Source organism: Oryza glaberrima, chromosome 2 (genome assembly GCF_000147395.1).
Source record: "Oryza glaberrima chromosome 2, OglaRS2, whole genome shotgun sequence".
In the NCBI taxonomy this organism is placed as follows: domain Eukaryota; kingdom Viridiplantae; phylum Streptophyta; class Magnoliopsida; order Poales; family Poaceae; genus Oryza; species Oryza glaberrima.
This window is the reverse complement of record NC_068327.1, coordinates 2269168-2287806: the sequence shown is the minus strand read 5'-3', so window position 1 is coordinate 2287806 and position 18639 is coordinate 2269168. Positions and strand designations below refer to the sequence as shown.

General features: G+C 49.3%; 1 protein-coding gene and 1 pseudogene across 1 annotated transcript; one reads left to right on the top strand and one right to left on the bottom strand.

Annotated features, from left to right (window-relative positions):
- Positions 1-303: 303 nt before the first annotated feature.
- LOC127761549 (uncharacterized) lies at positions 304-1443 on the bottom strand. The gene has a single exon (XM_052285858.1). The coding sequence runs from the start codon at positions 1432-1434 to the stop codon at positions 304-306; it is 1131 nt and encodes a 376-aa protein (XP_052141818.1). The 5' UTR covers positions 1435-1443.
- Positions 1444-13051: 11608 nt separating this feature from the next.
- On the top strand, positions 13052-18559 carry LOC127761540 (uncharacterized; annotated as a pseudogene).
- Positions 18560-18639: the final 80 nt, after the last annotated feature.

The following is an 18639-nucleotide window of genomic DNA, read 5'->3' as shown; positions in this document are numbered from 1 at the left end:
AGAGAATTGCATCATCATGAAAGAAAGAGTTTACAGAGCTTTCGAATGCAGAGCTTTTAAGCTAACCGATAATAGCAGACTATTAGCCAGCTACAAGCATATTTTAATGATATTTTAATGAGATAAAAGATAAGAGAGAATAGCAGCGGGCTACAAATTTGTAGCCAGCTGCAACACGGACTCCAAGACATAATGTGTGTATGACAGATGGGACCATATACTAATAGTATAGTAAACAATTATTATATGAATTGGCTATTACATTGGTTATAGATGATTTAGAACTGGTAGTTGGCTATGCTATTAAACTTGCTCAGCAGAGGAGTACTCTGCTAGTCGGAGTACAGATGTGGGTATGTAGCGTTCACCAAAACTATAACGTTGCGACTTATGCGTGATGATGCAAAGCTCGTCGTCGTGGCCGCGCACCACCTCGACGCCGGTGAGCACGGCGAAATTCCTTTCATCCGACTCGAAATCGCAGCAGTATTCGGTGCAGGTCCCCCGGCGAGAGACTGTGTACAGCTTGGCCACGGACAGCTTGCTGTCGCCGATGTGCACGACGTGCGACGAGTACACCTCGGTGTATTCGCCGAGGTCGACGGCGTGCGACGGGCGCGCCCTGCGACGCGGCGGCCCCGGCACGGCGAAGTCCCTGCACCCGGGGTGTGCCGGCGGTGGCGGCTCCGGCTGCTGGACGGTGGAGGAGGAGGACAGGTCCCACGCGCCGAGGACGTCGTCGTCCGCGGCGGAGAAGCCGAAGCAGAGGCCATGCTCGGGGACGTACTCGGCGCGGTCGCTGAAGGGCAGCGTCCAGTCGCCGGCCTTGCTCCAGGTGGCGCGCGCCGTGTCGAAGGAGTAGGTGCCGTGCCTCCTCGACGACAGCAGGATGCGCGAGTCGCCGACCGCCGCGTACGCGCAGGTGTCGCCGACGGCGTTCTCGTAGCCGGCGGCGTGCACGTACGGTGGCGGCGGCATGGGGCACCAGAGGCAATCGTCCACTACCTCCCACTCGAGCTTCTCGCAACGGACGAGCGCCTCGAAAGAACGCTCGGCGACGCCGTCGGGGCGAGGCGACACCGCCATGACGTACAGATCCTTGCCGACGGCGAGCGACAGCGTCCAGAGCTTGGGCGTGACCATGGCGGGCAACGCGCCGATGCTGTGCTTGGCGGGGTCGTAGACGATCGTGCGGCCAGCATGGTCGACGGCGATGATCTTGTCGTCGTTCCTGCGCATGATCTTCATCCACGTGAGGTTGTCCGTCTCCGAATCGCTACCGGGGGGAAAGAAGTTCATGTCGGCTGGAGACAGGCGGACGTCCTCCACGGCCGCCGCCGCCGCCGCCGCAGCCGGGTCTGCGTAGAAGAGACTTGATGGGTCGATTCGGCGTAGCCTCTGGAAGGAGGGGTCTACAGCCCGGAAATCAACCATGTAGAGGAATCGCCGGTTTTTCGTCTTCTTCACTTTCCTTTTTTCCAAGATGCTTGAGCGATTATTCGGAATTGTTCCCAATCTGCTAATGGGGTTTGCATTTGCGAACGAGGAGTAGATGCGGTCGGCGAGCGCGGCGGCGCGACGGCAGCTGCTACTGCCACCTAGGCGATACATGTTGTGGATGGATCTATGGAGGAGAAAGAAAGATGAGCTAGGGGATTTGGAAGAGAAGCGCAAGGGGATGTCTAGCCGCCGCCGTCGACCAGGCGATATTGATGGGCCGAATCTTCGTGGACATTCCGATCAGGGCCCACGACGCTAACTTGCGGACCTGGCGCTGTCCTACCAGGCCGTGATGATTTTGGCCCATAGGAAGCCTGCTATTCTGAGCAATTCTGAATAATGGGCCGTAACGTCGTCGGCCCACTTATCACTTGTGCCCTTCTCTCGCAGAATAAGTTCACCGGAGGTCCCTTAACTTAACAGCGAGATTATTTTAGGTCCCTAAACCACAAAACCAGAAATGTTCGTCCCTAAACTTACACAAACCGTGCACTTAAGGTCCTAGGGCAGTTTATATGGGTGTTTTCGCTGACGTGGCATCCTAGTCATCAAAAAAAAAATTAAAAAAATACGTGGGACCCACATGTCAGCCACTCTCTCATCCTTTTATTCTCCTCCTTTTCTCTTTTCTCTCCTCTCTCTTCTTTCCTCTTCTGCGACTGAGGCCGGCGGGAGGAGCGGGCGGAGCGGCGCTGAGCTGCTGGCGAAGCGGAGGCGGGCGAGTGCGGCGCCGGGCCCGCGCGGCAGCGGAGCGGTGACGGGTGGATCTGCGGCGGGCGAGCACGGCGAGTGGAGCGGCGTCGGGCGAAGCGGCGCCGAGCTGCGGCGAAGCGGAGGCGGGCGAGCACGACGCCGGGCCCGCGCGGCAGCGGAGCGGCGACGGGCGGATCGGTGGCGGGCAAGCACGGCGGGCTGAGCGGCGCCGGGCTGCGGGCGGAGCGGTGATGGGCGGCGCTGGGCTGAGATGGTGGACTCCATGGCGGGCGAGCGCCCGGCGGCCGGAGAGGGGGAGAGAGACGGTCGGCACGATGGCGAGCTCGGGGGCGGAGAGTAGCGGCGCAAGGCGCGGCGGTGGGGGAGAGGAGCGGCGGGAGGAGGGCCTGTCGAAACAAGATTTCGGCAATAATAAAAGGGGGTGGCTATGAAGCTAGGAAAGTGGATGGGTTTGGAGACAAGGAATTTTATACAGGTTTAGGTCTTCTTATTCAAGAAGTAATATCCTACTCCTGTCCGGGGATGATTCCACCAAGTATGTTATTGATCGTATGATTTGGGAGAAAAGAATCGTCCCGAGAGGAACCCGGACCCCTCCTTATATAGGGGAAGGGATCCATATTACAAAATACAGTCCATATCCCTAACGGAATATGTGATTACAAATAAAATACAATCGTAACCAACTAAGATCTCGGGTATTTCCTTGACATATAAGTTAGAAACTAACCCGAGTCTTCATAAAGATATTCTATCTATATTTAGTACCGTATATCCGACTAAATTATAACTGTCATGTTGATATGGGGTATCCATAATCTCCACAGTAGCCCCTGAGACATTCGCAGTTGACAAAATAGCCTCCTCGAAACAAAAAACAATAATCCGAGTGCTTCAATTCAACTTGCTCCAGCTTGCCGAGTGCTAAAAGACTGTGAAGGGCGAAAATAAAACATGGTGCATCGAGTAGATGCACCTAAAATAAAACATGGTGCATCGAGTAGATGCACCTAATTAGGTGTAGCCCCCGACTATGTGATTAGTTGAAAAACTAAACATGTAGTCAAGAACCGAGTGATTTTATAACGAAGCATGTATGGTACTCAATAAAATACCCAGCCGACTGCTTCTCAACTTGAACATATCAAGGATAAAGAATACGAAAAGGGCCGAGTGATAAACACTCAAAAGGTCCAAAAATAGACATATTTGATAGGAATCCGAGTAGGAAACTCTTAAAATGATCCACCAAATATGATAAAGATCATGGTAATTAAGAAGTTTAATAGCCTAAGCTATAACCCTTACCATAAGCAAAATAAGCATATAACATGCTAAGAGAATGACTATTAATAGACCAGTCATCTCAAATCAGCCCAAACAGCTTGTGCAGCCTAACAAAGCTTACAAAAATGGTATAACACCTTTCTGTAGGGCACCTTTTTATTTGCATCATAATAATTCCAAAGAATTATTGAACCACGTTAAAAAGGATTTTAGCAGCATCGGGCCACATCATTGTGAGCACAAATTGCCAAAGCAAAAAGCGCCTAAGTCCCTAGGGATCACAACGGGCCACGCTGATTATAATATTGGGCTGAAGTACTGTACAGGCCCAGGCCTATTAGTACTCCCGATACCCCAAAAACACCGAAGTCCAAGCATCGCTTCGTCTTCCCTGCCGAGACTTTCGCCATTTCCCCACTCCTTGCTACAGTACAGAACCGCGCCGACGGAGCTAGGGTACATCAATCCGCCCCAATCCATTCTAAAAAAATCCCACGAAACCTCTCCGCATGTCCACCGCACCGATTCCTCATTCCCCTCCAGCTATATCTTGGACCAAATCAATCCATTCAACTTGCATCCATGGCGGAAGAGAGAGAAAGTTTCGAGAGTCAGTGGGCTCCCTCCGATGTAACGGAAGAGGATCTAAAAGAAATGGTGGCGCACGGCGTTCTTCCGGCGAAGGAAATCATCGGGTGGCGACCAGCGTTCGGCGAGGCATTCCCGACCCCCGATACACACGAGATCGTGGTATTCTCTCACTTCTTCTATGGCAGATTTTCTCTTCCAACCTCAAGATTCTTCCGGGGAATTCTGAACTTCTACGGGATTAGCTTGCATCATTTGAATCCAAACTCCATAGTGTATATCGCCAATTTTATTCATACCCGCGAAGCTTTTCTGGGCATTAGGCCTCATTTCGCCTTGTTCCGCCGCATCTTCTTCCTCAAGCCCCAGCCAAACAAGAGCAAACCATGCGTTGTTGGGGGCGCTGGTTTCCAACTCAGGGGGACATTAAGCCAAAAATACTTCTCCATGCCCTTCAAAACCTCAAACAAAGGCTGGCATGCAAACTGGTTTTATGTTCAGAATCCTGAGCCCGCACTTCCCGAGTACTGCTGCCTCCCTCCAGTTTGTCAAGACACCTGGAACTCACTGCCTATGGGGAATGAAGCCGCTCAGGCAGTAGAACTGATGGACCGCATGATAAAGCTAAAAGAACAAGGTCTGCAAGGAGAACAAATCACCCGACATTTCATCAAGAGCCGGCTGGCCCCAATCAAAGAAAGATCTCGCACAGCCTTTGAATTCGACGGCAAGCATGACCCCAACCGTGAAGATCCTGAATCTCTTGATTTCAAGGTCATGAAGGAGAGAATGTATAAAATTTTCTCAAATGCAATTGTAGTCAGCTATTCGCACTTGCTGCCAGTGGTGCCACATAACGCCTTCAACCCTCCTCCACCGGTAAGTATCGATCATCTCAACCCTTCTATAAAGCATGCCTTTATCTTCTGCCAAACTGACAGAAAACTTGAAATATAGGAATTCGCTTTGATGAGATCTGACCCCCCGATTGCTCAACACCGCTCACCTCGTGGGAAAGCTAGCCAAGTCGGCGGAGGACCGAAAATTCGGTCTGCTGATCAATCAGACACTTCAAAACCTACCAGTCAGTCGGACTTCCGCAAGAGGAAACTAGCCTTGAGTGATGATGAAGGCGATGACGCTAAAAAAACTGGTGGTGAGGAAACAACCGGAAAACAACCACGACAGGCGAATCCAAAGAAGAAAACATCCAGTCGTCCCATGCCGAAAATCAGAAAATCTTCCAGGTACATATCATTTGACGGTCTTCCTTGCATCGATGCTTATTCATTAAAATCATGCTGACAATATAATTCAAACTTGTAGGAAGCCATTTGACATAGATCCTTCTGGAAAAGACCCCAAGCCGACTGGCATGGAGACAAGTTCTCCAAAAGAGACCGGGCCGACTGCAGGGGATCACCCGAGTGACAAACAGCCGGTGACCGACAATATAGAACCCAGCAACGAGCCCCTGACTGAGAGCCAGTCGGCCGAAGCTGGGGTTGGTGCTAATCAGGAGCCCCCGACTGGAAACCAGTCGAATACGGAGCAGAACAAGGACATCCCTGAAGTAGAAACTCGAGCTGACAACCCTCCTAAAAAAGATGCCAACACTGACCCAGGGTCCAGCTCTCCGTCTAAAGTACATGGGCCCACTCATCCCTGACCGGAAATAATCACAGGTAAGTACGTCCTCCAAACTTAATTTGATCCGACAGACTTTTCTTCAATTGCTTCATCTTTATTTATAAATGCCTAAGGCCTGATGATCGGCGATGAAGAAGAAATCCTGAGGATCCAGTCATCTGAGGATTCACACCCACCCACTTTAATCAAGTGGTGGGACGATGATAAGCAACCTCAGGGAATCATAATAAACAGGCAAAAGGAAGACGAGGAAGTGTGCCTGTTGAAAAAGGCACTCAGCTAAGCCACTCGCATTGTAAACGTAAGTTTCCCTATGCCCAGCTCCAACTATCCTGTTTTTCATTTTACTTAAATGCTCATAAATGTGTATTGCAGAGAATCCATCTTAGGAACGAGGCGAAGACCGCAACTCTTGAAAAGTTAGTTCCTCATCTTGGAACTCTCGAGGCCACCAGAAACCAGCTGCACGAAGTTAAGGAGCTCGCCAGGAAAACTGAGCATGATCTGAGAGATCGAGTTGCTGAGCTCCAAGAATCCAACTTCGAACTACTCGGTTCATCGAAAGGTAAACACAATCTCTGCCTGACTTACTTGTGCTGCCATTCTCGTCATATCGATTAATCAGAAAACAATACAATGCAAGCTGCCAGGATTTCTGAATTAGAGAAGCGGGTCTAGACTCTGGAGAAAGACAAAGCCGAATTGGCAAAGCAGAGAGACTCGGCTCTGAAAGATGTTGAAGGTACTGATAACTAATACCTCCTATCTTTGTGACCACTTGTTGATGTGAATTCGTCTGTGCAGACCGCAAAATCAAGTCCCAAGCCCAATTTGATGTCCTGGTTAACAAAATCAAGAGGCTTGAGGGAGCTAGAGATGAGGTTGCCAACGCCGCTGCACCACTCGTCCAAGCCATGTTCTATAATAACAGTAGTCCGAGTTCATTCGATGCTGCTGAAATCTTCGACAAGCTAAGAATTGCTCCGGATACTTATTTTAAGAATATCAAAGAGGCTGGAAGCATGGGAGCAAGCCTGGCGTCGGCGATGACCAAGTCCTTGTACCCGAAGATTGATATTGACACCGTTGACGGTTTTGCAGACGGGACAAGTGAAGAAGCTGCTCTCGACCTCATCAATGACGCGCAGAAAGACGACGACAAGATAGCTGGTGACATAGTTGAGAGATTCCAGGACAACGACCTCCGGACGGCTGGATCTAACAATTCTGATGATGAAAAAACTGATACTGATTGATGTTATATTGTAATAGTGATTCTGATGATGATGATGATGATGATGGAGGTACAATTCGTACAATACTGATGAATTTATGCTGTGCATGATATTTCAAACTTAGCTCCTGATTTCTTAAAAGTTTTTTTCAAACCTTGTTGAGCCTAAAACTTGCAAAAGTTGTTTAAAAACTTTCAGTCCTCATTGACTAAGCCAAAAAAATTAAACAGAGCAATGATAGATCAAGTAAGCGAATTGAATTGATAAAGATCACACTCCATTATTATAGTAGCCCCCGACTGATAACTCAAGAAAAGGCTTGATGTTAGCAGTCAAAGAGGAAAATACAGAAGTAATGCCTAAGCATAAAAACGACGAAGATGTTCTATATTCCAAGAATTATCGATAGGTGTACCGTCTTCACACTTTAGTCGATAAGAACCTGGCCGGGTGACTTCAGAGATTATAAATGGCCCTTCCCATAAAGGAGATAACTTGTGCCGATCCCGTGTAGTTTGAATTTTCCTCAAAACTAGGTCTCCGACTAAGAAAGCTCGTGATCAGACATTACGGTTATGATAACGACGCAACCCTTGCAAATATCGGGCCGACTGAATTAGGGCTGCTTCACGGGCCTCTTCCAGTCGATGTAGATCATCTACTCGGTCTTCTCCATAGCGCTCCTCACGAAAGTTGCGGAAACGCAAAGATTCAAATTCTATCTCGCTAGGCAACATTGCCTCTGCTCCATAAACCAGGAAGAACGGCGACTGGCCTGTAGCCCGACTGGGAGTGGTGCGCAAGGACTAAAGTACAGATGGCAGTTGTTCCACCCATTTGCCGGCATAGGGATTCAATCGGTCAAAAACTCGTGCCTTTATCCCTTGGAGTAGCATGCCATTGGCTCGTTCAACCTGTCCATTACTCATAGGGTGCGCTACGGAGGCATAGCAAATTTTGATGCCAAAATCTTCACAAAAATCTTTAAACACTCCTCCGGTGAATTGAGTGCCATTATCAGTGATGATCCGATTAGGTACCCCAAACCGATGCACAATGTTGATGAAAAAATCTCTAGCTTTATCTGCTGTGATCGTGATGACCGGTTTAGCTTCGATCCACTTGGAGAATTTATCGATAGCCACAAAGAGATGCGTGTAACCGCCGACTGCCCTTTTAAACGGGCCGACCATGTCAAGCCCCCAGACCGCAAACGGCCAGGACAACGGGATGGTTTGCAACTCTTGGGCTGGCAGATGAATTTGTCTGGCAAAAAATTGACAACCTTCGCACGTCCGCACAATCTTGTCAGCATCAGACACAGCTGTAGGCCAGAAAAAACCTTGTCGGTAAGCTTTGCCGACAATGGTCTGTGCAGCAGCATGATTACCACAAATACCAGAATGTATATCCTTCAACAATTGTCTCCCTTCCTCCAAGGACACACAGCGCTGCAGTATTCCTGATGGACTTTTCTTGTACAGCTCAGTCTCATGAATAATGTAAAGTCTGCTGCGCCTAGAAATCCGCTCGGCTTCATCTTTATCTGGAGGGAGTTCTTGTTTGGTTAAAAATCTTATGAGGGGTTCTCTCCAGTCGGCTTCTATCATGCTCACATCTTGGGTGTCCGTAGCCTTGATTATTTCTTTCCTTGGTACAGTCGGCTCATAAATATGTTCGACGAATACGTCGGAAGGAGCTGCTTCTCGCTTTGAACCGAAATTAGCCAATCTGTCGGCTGTCTCGTTGTTGTGTCGAAGAACATGGGTGAGTTCAAATCCATCGAATTTGTCTTCCAACTTGCGTACTTCCTGTCGATAAGCAGTCATGTTATCGTCAAGGCAAAACCACTCTTTCATGACTTGGTTAACAACCAATTGAGAGTCTCCACGGACGATTAATCGGCGAATGCCTAGAAAGATGGCAATCCTTAATCCATGGAGCAGCGCCTCGTATTCCGCCACGTTATGGGACGCAGAAAAATGTATCCACAATACGTAGCTCAATCTTTCTCCAGTCGGGGAAATTAAAACAACCCCAGCTCCAGTGCCTGTAAGCCTCTTCGACCCATCAAAATGCATAGTCCAATATTCCATCTTTTCCTCTAGCATGTCTTCTTGGCACTCGATCCACTCGGCGAGGAAATTAGCTAGAGCTTGTGACTTGATCGAAGTTCGTGGCTTGAAAGATATGTCCAAAGACATCAATTCTAAGGCCCACTTCGCAATCCGTCCGTTTGCTTCGCGGTTATGAAGTATATCCCCGAGTGGAAACGACGTAACCACCGTGACCGAGTGACCTTGGAAGTAGTGAGATAATTTCCTGACGGTGATCAAGACACCGTACAGCAGCTTCTGGACTTGAGGATATCTTGTCTTGGAGTCAGCCAAAACTTCACTAACGAAGTAGATCGGTCGCTGGACTTTCTGAACATGGCCTTCTTCTTCTCGCTCGACAACCAGGACCGCACTCACGACCTGAGGGGTGGCCGAGACGTATAGTAGCAACGGTTCCTGTGGGTGTGGCGAGGCCAAAACTGGTGGATTAGTGAGAAGTTTCTTGAAATCTTCAAAGGCTTTTTGTGCTTCGGGTCCCCACTGGAAATTGTCTGTTTTCTTTAACAGTTTAAAGAAGGGCATCCCCCGCTCACCGAGTCGTGAGACAAACCGGCTGAGCGCCGCCATGCAACCAGTCAGCTTTTGGACATTTTTCTGAGAGCTTGGTGGTTTCATGTTGAGGATGGCATTAACTTTCTCCGGGTTGGCTTGTATGTCTCTGTGAGACACCATAAATCCAAGCAGCTTCCCTGACGGTACTCCGAAGACGCATTTTTCAGGGTTTAGTTTCATCCTGAAAGCGCGGATGCTTGCGAAAGTTTCTTCGAGATCCGTAATCAAATCATCCTTCTACTTGGTCTTGACGACTACATCATCAACATAAGCTTCAACATTGTGGCCGATCTGAGTTGAAAAACACCTCTGAATCATGCGTTGGTAGGTTGCTCCTGCATTCTTCAATCCAAAGGGCATGGTGATGTAGCAATAGGCCCCAAAAGGCGTAATAAATGAGGTCTTCAAGTAGTCGGATTCTTTTAGTCAGATCTGATAATATCCCGAGTAGCAATCCAAAAAACTGAGTAGCTCGCAGCCGGCCGTTGAGTCAACTACCTGGTCAATGCGAGGTAACCCAAAAGGATCTTTGGGACAAGACTTGTTGAGGTCGGTATAATCGACACACATGCGTCATTGCCCCGTCTTTTTCCGAACCAGGACTGGGTTAGCCAGCCAGTCGGGATGAAGGACTTCTTTAATGAAGCCCGCTGCTAACAGCTTGGTTAATTCCTCCTTGATCGCATCCTTCCTGTCCTGTGCAAAACGGCGGAGTCGTTGCTTGATGGGTTTGGCGTCTTCCTTAACATGTAAAGAGTGCTCAATCACCTCTCTAGGAATACCAGGCATATCGGATGGTTTCCATGCAAAGATATCTTTATTATTTTGAAGAAAGGTGATGAGCGCGCTTTCCTATTTACAATCTAACTCAGCGCCTATTACAGCAGTCTTATTAGGATCAGAGGGATCTAAAGGAATCTTTTTGGTATTGGCATCGCTTTCTCCGCTTTTGGGCATCTTGGTTGCGGGCACTTCTCCTTCGCTTGCCATGGTCGCAGCCAGTCGGATCTCTTCTCGGGCGAGTGTGATCTCGCGGGTCTGGGCCATCTCGCAACTTTCTTTATCACATGTGACAGCTTGCTTGATGTCGCTCCGTAGGGATATGACTCCTTGAGGACCAGGCATCTTCATCATCATGTAGGTGTAGTGTGGAACGGCCATGAACTTGGCTAACGTCGGGCACCCGAGTATGGCGTGATATGCTGTCTCAAAATCGGCAACTTCAAAGCAGATGTTCTCTGTGCGGAAGTTCTCCCGAGTACCAAATGTTACTGGAAGAGTGATCTGGCCGAGTGGCGTTGCTGATAGCCCTGGGATGACTCCGTGGAAGGGTGCATTACTCGGCTTTAATTCTGTGCGAGGGATCTGCATATCGTCCAGGGTCTTGGCGAAAAGGATGTTGAGTGCACTGCCACCATCGATGAGGGTTCTTCGGAGCTTGACGTTACGAACCACTAGGTCTAGTACCAGGGGGTACCGCCCCGGGTAGACCACTCGGTCGGGATGATTCGAGCGGTCGAACTTAATTGCTACCTCTGAGCACCGAAGGTATTGGGGTGTGTCGGGCTGAACTGCAATGATCTCCCGTTCGGTTAGCTTCTGCTTTCTTTTAGATTCGTAAGCCAGGGATCCGCCGAAGATGTGATTAAACTCCTTACGAGAGTCCTGAAAACCAGTCAGGGCATCGTCTTAGTCATCTTTCTTCTTTGATGTGCCTTGATCTCCGTCTGAAGGCTTACGTGCGTTCTTGGAATATTGTTCCGCAAATTGCTTGTAGACGAAGCAATCTTTGGCCACATGGTTGGAGTTGGGATGATGCGGACATTGGGAGTTCATTATCTTGTCGAAGGTGTTGACGCGGGAACGTTGTCGGGAAGATGGAGTAGTTGTCGCCACAAGTTCTTCGGGCTTACGCTTGCGATCCTTGTGATTGTTACTTCCCCTCTCTCCTGCGGCCGGCGTGTCTTTCTTCGGTTTCCAAGTGGTGCCCGACTGTTGGACGCGATAATAGCATCTTCGGCTTTGGCATATTCGTTGGCTTTTTCAAACATCTGCTTAACCGTCTTGGGAGGTTTGCGTCCGAACTTGCCGACTAGGTCCTCGTGGCGAATGCCTTTAGTAAAGGCATCGATGATGACGTCGTCGGTGATGTCGGAGATCTTGTTGCGTTGTTCGGAGAAGCGTCGGATGTAATCTCGAAGGGATTCTCCAGACTTCTGAATGACGTTGTAAAGATCAAACTGTGTGCCGGGGCGTTCAAAGGTGCCCTGGAAGTTGGCGATGAAGTGATCACGAAGTTCTGCCCATGATCCGATCGTGCCACGAGGTAGTCCATGGAGCCAGGATCGGGCGGAATCCGCTAGGGCCACAGGTAGATAGTTTGCCATGGCCTTGCTGTCTCCTCCTGTTGCGCGGATTGCGAGTCCGTAGACGGTGAGCCAAGACTCCGGATTAGTGGTGCCGTCATACTTCTCGATTCCAGTCGGCTTGAAGCTGGCTGGCCAATCTACTCGACGCAGGTCATTAGTGAAGGCAGCTACTCCATCCACGTCGTCGTCATAGCGATCTGGTGAATGGCGGTGACCTCATGCTGCACGGCGCTGGTTGATCGTGTCGCGAAGATCGACGGGACGCTGGCGAGGTGGAGAGTGAGGCCGTTCGACTCGGCGTTCCCTGTGACGTTCGGGAGGCGAGTGAACAGATCGTTCGTCGTGGCCCCTGCTCCTGTGACTGGATCCTGTGCCGATGATGCTGAGGCTTGGCTGATGATAATCATGAGATCGGAGATGGGGAACCCGGCTACCAGTCGGCGTGCGAACGCTGCCGGAGTTAACCGGAACTGAAGCGGCGATCATGGTCTTGGTCTGGTTCAAGATATTGACAACGTGATTGGCTTGATTGAGTGCGTCTTCCTTGAGGAGGGTGTCGAGAAGGTTGATCGCGGCGACAGCGTTCTGTTGGGGGGTGCGGAAGACCGCTGTCCCCTCAACGTCTTGTTGCCCGATAAGATCTCACGCTCGTCGCCCTGCGTCCAAGGCTCGTTGTCGTCGGTCTTCGGCCTCCTTTGCAGCCCGTTCGCGTTCTTGTTGCTCTCGCCGCAGCCGTTCTTGTTCTTGCGCTTGGCGTTCCTCTTCCAGTCGGCGTCGCTCGGCTTCTTGTTGTACACGTCGTGCTTCTGCTTCTCGGGCTTGGCGTTGTTCTTCCGTCTCGTTGTCGGCCATGAAAACGCCGAAGTAGAGAGGGGTGTAATTGTCTTCAAAGCTCTCGTCGAAGTCATCGAGGTCGCAGTTGTCGTAGCGGTAGCCGAATTCGTCGTATTCCACGATCTCTGTTGGTCATGAGTCGACGCCGGGGGAGCTGAGGTAGCCTTCGAGTTGATCCGTCGAAATCGTGCCGAGTGGCTGGAGTATGACGCCGACTTCCCTGGAGCTAGGCGGGATCGGTGTTGAGGCCGACTTCCGCCTAGGCCTACGGGGAGACGACGCCCTTGTAGTGAAGACGGCAGCCAAATCGTCGGGGAGTTTCATCAGGATTGGCGGGTAGGCCCCATCATCTTGATCTGGTGATGTTGAAGTAGATTGGATCTCATCCGAGTGGTTTGAAGCCGACTCGATCGAGATAAGCTTGGAGCAGATCTTGGCCGAGTTCGGAATACCGAACGGGGCTGAAACCTGGTTCTCTCCCGACTGGTTTGGATCCAAGTCGAGGAGAGAGATCTTGCCGAAGTCGTTGGTGATGAAGTCGAGGCTGCCGAACCGAAACTCCTGCCCGAGGGGAAGACGAGGTCGTCGATGCCGGAGAGGGAACCCATCACACTAATCGGCGAAGAACTTGACGCTACCCCTACCTGGCACGCCAACTGTCGAAACAAGATTTCGGCAATAATAAAAGGGGGTGGCTATCAAGCTAGGAAAGTGGATGGGTTTGGAGACAAGGAATTTTATACAGGTTCAGGCCTTCTTATTCAAGAAGTAATACCCTACTCCTGTCCGGGGATGATTCCGCCGAGTATGTTATTGATCGTATGATTTGGGAGAAAAGAATCATCCCGAGAGGAACCCGGACCCCTCCTTATATAGGGGAAGGGATCCGTCTTACAAAATACAGTCCATATCCCTAACGGAATATGTGATTACAAATAAAATACAATCGTAACCGACTAAGATCTCGGGTATTTCCTTGACATACAAGTTAGAAACTAACCCGAGTCTTCATAAAGATATTCTATCTATATTTAGTACCGTATATCCGACTAAATTATAACTGTCATGTTGATATGGGGTATCCATAATCTCCACAGGGCCGGTCCCCTTCCTCACGCCCGACCACTTCCACCACCACCCTGCCACGCGCCCGCTTGGCCACTACGGCTCCGGTCCGGGCGCCGGCTTCGACCACGGGTTCCTCAGCTGCCGGCGCCTCCTCTCCTGCCGCTCCTCTCCCCCGCCGCCGCGCCGCGCGCTGCTACTCTCCTCCGCCGAGCTCGCCATCGTGCCGGCCGTCTCTCTCCCCCTCTCCCCCGTCAATGGCCACAGCTTCGTCGTCACCACTCCGGTGTCCCTTCTCGTCCTCGCCGCGAGCAGTCAAGCACAACCAGCCTTCTCGCCGGCGGCGTGCATGCGAGGAGGCGAAGCAGCGGACACTCCCTGGGTCAAATCCCGCCGGCCGGTTCATCTGGGCCAAACGTACAGCCGCCTTGGCCGCCTCGGTGGGGCCGCCGCGGGTGTGCCGTCTCCGCCGCCGGTGCCACCAGCTGCGGCGGTGGGGTCTCCGCAGAGGGGCGACGGCGAAGGGGAGCTTGGCAGGCTGCCACGGCGAATTGGGAGCCAAGCTCCGACGGCCGCGCGTCGCCTGCGACGAACCTGGAAGGGGAGAGATGGAGAAGGGAGAGAGATGTGGGGCCTACACCATTTGCTCTCACTTACATGTGGTCCCCACATATTTATTTTTTAAGTTTTTGCTGACTAGGATGCCACATCAGCAAAACCAGCCACAAATACTGCCATGGGACCTTCTTTGAACGGTTTGAGTGAGTTTTGGGACGAATATTTCTGGTTTTGTAGTTTAGGGACCTCAAAAAATCTCGCTGTTAAATTGAGGGACCTCCAGTGAACTTATTCCTTCTCTCGCCGTGACCTTGCCGGCCCATTTGCGGCTGTAAAGCTTCGTCCATTGGGAGTTAACCGACTACGGCAGAGACTGATCCAATCGCCGCTCTTTCGCTCACCGCCGCCACTGCCGTCGCTGTCGGTATCTTGGAATTTCTAGAAAATTATAGCAAACAAATGATAAATAACAATATATCAATTACAAAAGACAGGTAGATATTTAATATGAAAAACCCTCCCGATGGAGAGAAAAAAAAAAGAGAACTACTACACCACGGGATTCCGTTTCAATGGGAGATCAATTTATAACGTTGACATCACCTCCCCTGCTTCTAGCTCTTCGTCATTCCAATCTCCCATTTCCAACCATATCATTAAATAATATACTCGTACAGGGCTTCTAGCCTTCTACGATGTGTGATGCATATATGCCTCGCAAGTATTAGGTACCATATATGATTTATCTATGTACTGTACACGATACTTAGGTATTAGACATACATGGTACCTAAATTCTAGGCATGGTACATATGAGTACCAGGTGTGATATCTATCGGATTTGGTACTCAGGTAACTGGTCTGGTATCTATATGTATCAGGTCTGATATTTAGATACTGGGCCTGATACTCAGGTATCGGATTTGACACATATAGGTATCGGGTTTGATATCTTTATGTATCAGGTCTGATACATAAATACCGGATCTGATACTCAGGTATCAGACTTGACACATATAGGTATCGGGTCTAATACTTAGGTATCGGGTTTGATATCTATTTGTATTGGGTCTGATACTTAGATACCGGATCTGATACTCAGGTACTGGATCTGGTACATATAGGTATCGGACCTGATATCTATACGGGAATGCTAGGGGACGGGATATTGTTCCCCAACGGGATGATCCTCCTCCACAAACGCGATTCTCACCCATGCGACGCAGCCGTAGCCATCAACGCGCGCCCGTCCCCCGCCGCCGCTGTCCCTGTCCCCCACTGCCACCGCGCTCGTCCCCCCCCCCCCCCCCCCGCCGCCGCACCCGTCCCCTGCCGCCGCCGCCGCGTCCGCACCCACCGCCGCCGTCGCCGTCCCTCGCCGCCGCCGCCGCGCTTGTCCCCTGCCGCCGCCGTCGCCGTCCTCGTCTACAGGGGACGGCTGTAGGTGGTCGACCGCGCGTCGGGATGCTCCTCCCCTAACGGGATGCACAATTATATCTACTAGGAATCACCTGATACCTGGTAGGTATCATCCGATACCTCGTAAGTATCGCGCGATACATAGTAGAGATCGTCTGATACCTGACATGATACCTCGCGAGTATGACGCGATACGTGGTAGAAATCGTCTGATACCTGACAGGTATCACATGAAACCTCGCGAGTATCACGCGATATATGGTAGAAATTGCATGATACCTGATAAGTATCACATGATACTTTACAAGTATCATCTGAAACGTGTGTAGAATCGTCTGATACCTGATAGGTATCACATCTGATACCTACTTAGGATCATCCCGTTCGAAAACGGGTTTCCGTTATATAGTATCCCCTATCTATATGTATCGGGTCTAATATTTACATATCGGGTCTGATACTCAGGTACTGGATCTGGGTACATATAGGTACCAGGCCTAATATCTATATGTATCGGATCTAATATTTAGATATTGGGTCTGATACTCACGTATCGAATCTGATATTTATAGGTATTGAATAAAAAGAAAAAATAGTGTGTATTACACTATTATTATAATTATGCTAATGCAATTTTTCTGTTCCATATCAAATCTTAAAAGCATCACAACCAAAAAAATAAATTAAAAACAAAGCAAGAAAAAAGGGAAAACAAAAAATTTTAGAAAAGGGTCACATGAACGGTCCAGATATAGATGAATTGTAGTTAGGCCAAAAGAATCACATGCCCAAATGGTCCACATGGGCCGGAAACCTGTTTGTCAAAGATCCTTGTGCAGGAAAGGAAAAACACATGCGTAGTGCCGGCACGCGTGAAAATCATGCACGCATCGTCTTTCTGATCGAAATAACATTTACTTAAGTCATCCCGTTCCCACGGAATAGTGTTCTCTAAATTTTCTCGAAAAAAAAAACCATAAATGTCTGACAGTAAAATATCTTCATCATATCAGGGTGAGATTCCAATGCTAAACAGCGGCTTACATATGAAGTGAAACCCTAAAAAGATATCTGTACCGTGGGGCTTCGGTCTAGCCTCTGGTATCTACAGGCCTTCGCTTCGCTCCGACACCAGCAAAGATCACCCACAGCCAGATCTGCGGGTACGCGGTGGTCGGCGAGTCCCGCATCTTGGTGTCCACCCACAGCCACGGCGCCTACTCGTTCGACACGGCGAGCGCCGCGTGGAGCAAGGCCGGCGACTGGTCGCTGCCCTTCCGCGGCCGCGCCGAGTACGTCCCCGAGCACGGCCTCTGGTTCGGCCTCTCCGCGGGCTCGGCGCGTGGGACCTGTCCGCCTCCACCGTCGCACAGCCGCAGCCGCCGCCGGCGGCGCACCCCGGGTGCGGGGTCTTCGAGGTGCCGGAGCCGGAGGCGCCGTACGGCACGAACGTCGTGCACCTCGGCGGCGGCAAGCTGTGCGTCGCCAAGCTGTACATGGTCGCGCGCCCGGGGACCTGCAGCTGTCCTTGCTGCGTCGGCGAGGAGGACATGATGAAATTTGCCATGCTCACCGGCGTCGAGGTGGCGCGCGGCGGCCGTGGCGGGGAGCTCAGCATCGTCAAGCACAAGTCGTGCCGTTACAGCTTCGGTGAACACCACATCCCCTGTTATGTACTCTAATACTAGCAGGTAATCCTACTTAGGGTAGGGTGTGTTTTAGAGGAGATGAAAAAAAAAAGATACGCAAAATGAGTGAGATATTAACACATAATTAATTGAGAATAAACTATTTTAGATTTTGAAAATGAATTAATATGATCTTTTAAAGCAACTTTTCTATAAAAATTTTTTGTAAAACACACATTGTTTAATAGTTCTGGAAGACAAGAGTGTCTAATCCTGCTGTTTTTATACGACACAGTTTAATTTATCGGTTAGCTCTAAGAACTCTGTATTGCAAAGGTCTGTAAACTCCTTTGACAGACATGAATGATTTGAAGGATGCAATTCTTTTGTGAAGCACCTGAAAGATAAAAACATTTATAACCTGAAATACTCATCAGAAGAGAACGTTCAATGTGCCAAAAACGTATACTGGTGGAAACAAATGGCAGTCACCATTCCAGATAAGCAGCATGTGATTTTCTGCCACTCGAGGAGATGACGTTCGTATGTTGTCTAAAAGTCATTAAAAATTACAATTTCTTTTACGAGATAGATCAATATAAAGACAAACACGTAAATTTACATTTTACCTATATAAATACAAATAAATACAACAAATTTGATTGCAAATATTATACACAAAGAGGAGTATGCTTGTTGATTTGGCCCTCTCTCGTACTTTTGGGCTAGCTTATTAAGAAACACAATTCTTAATGTGTTGGGCTAGCTAATTAAGAAACACAATTCTTAATGTAAAAACAACACTAAATAAATACTAGGGACTATCTGTAAAACTTGGTAAGTTCTTTTAGTGGAAAACTCTGTAAAACTGTGGTAAGTTCTTTTAGTAGAAAACTTTCAGATCTAATTATAATATACTACCTACATATTTTAACGTATGACGCCATTGATTTTTTGTCCAACGTTTTACCATTCGTCTTATTTAAAAAATTTACGTAATTATCATTTATTTTATTATGACTTGATTCGTCATTAAATGTTCTTTAAGCATGACATAAATATTTTCATATTTGCACAAAAATTTTGAATAAAATGAATTGTCAAACGTTGATCGAAAAGTCAA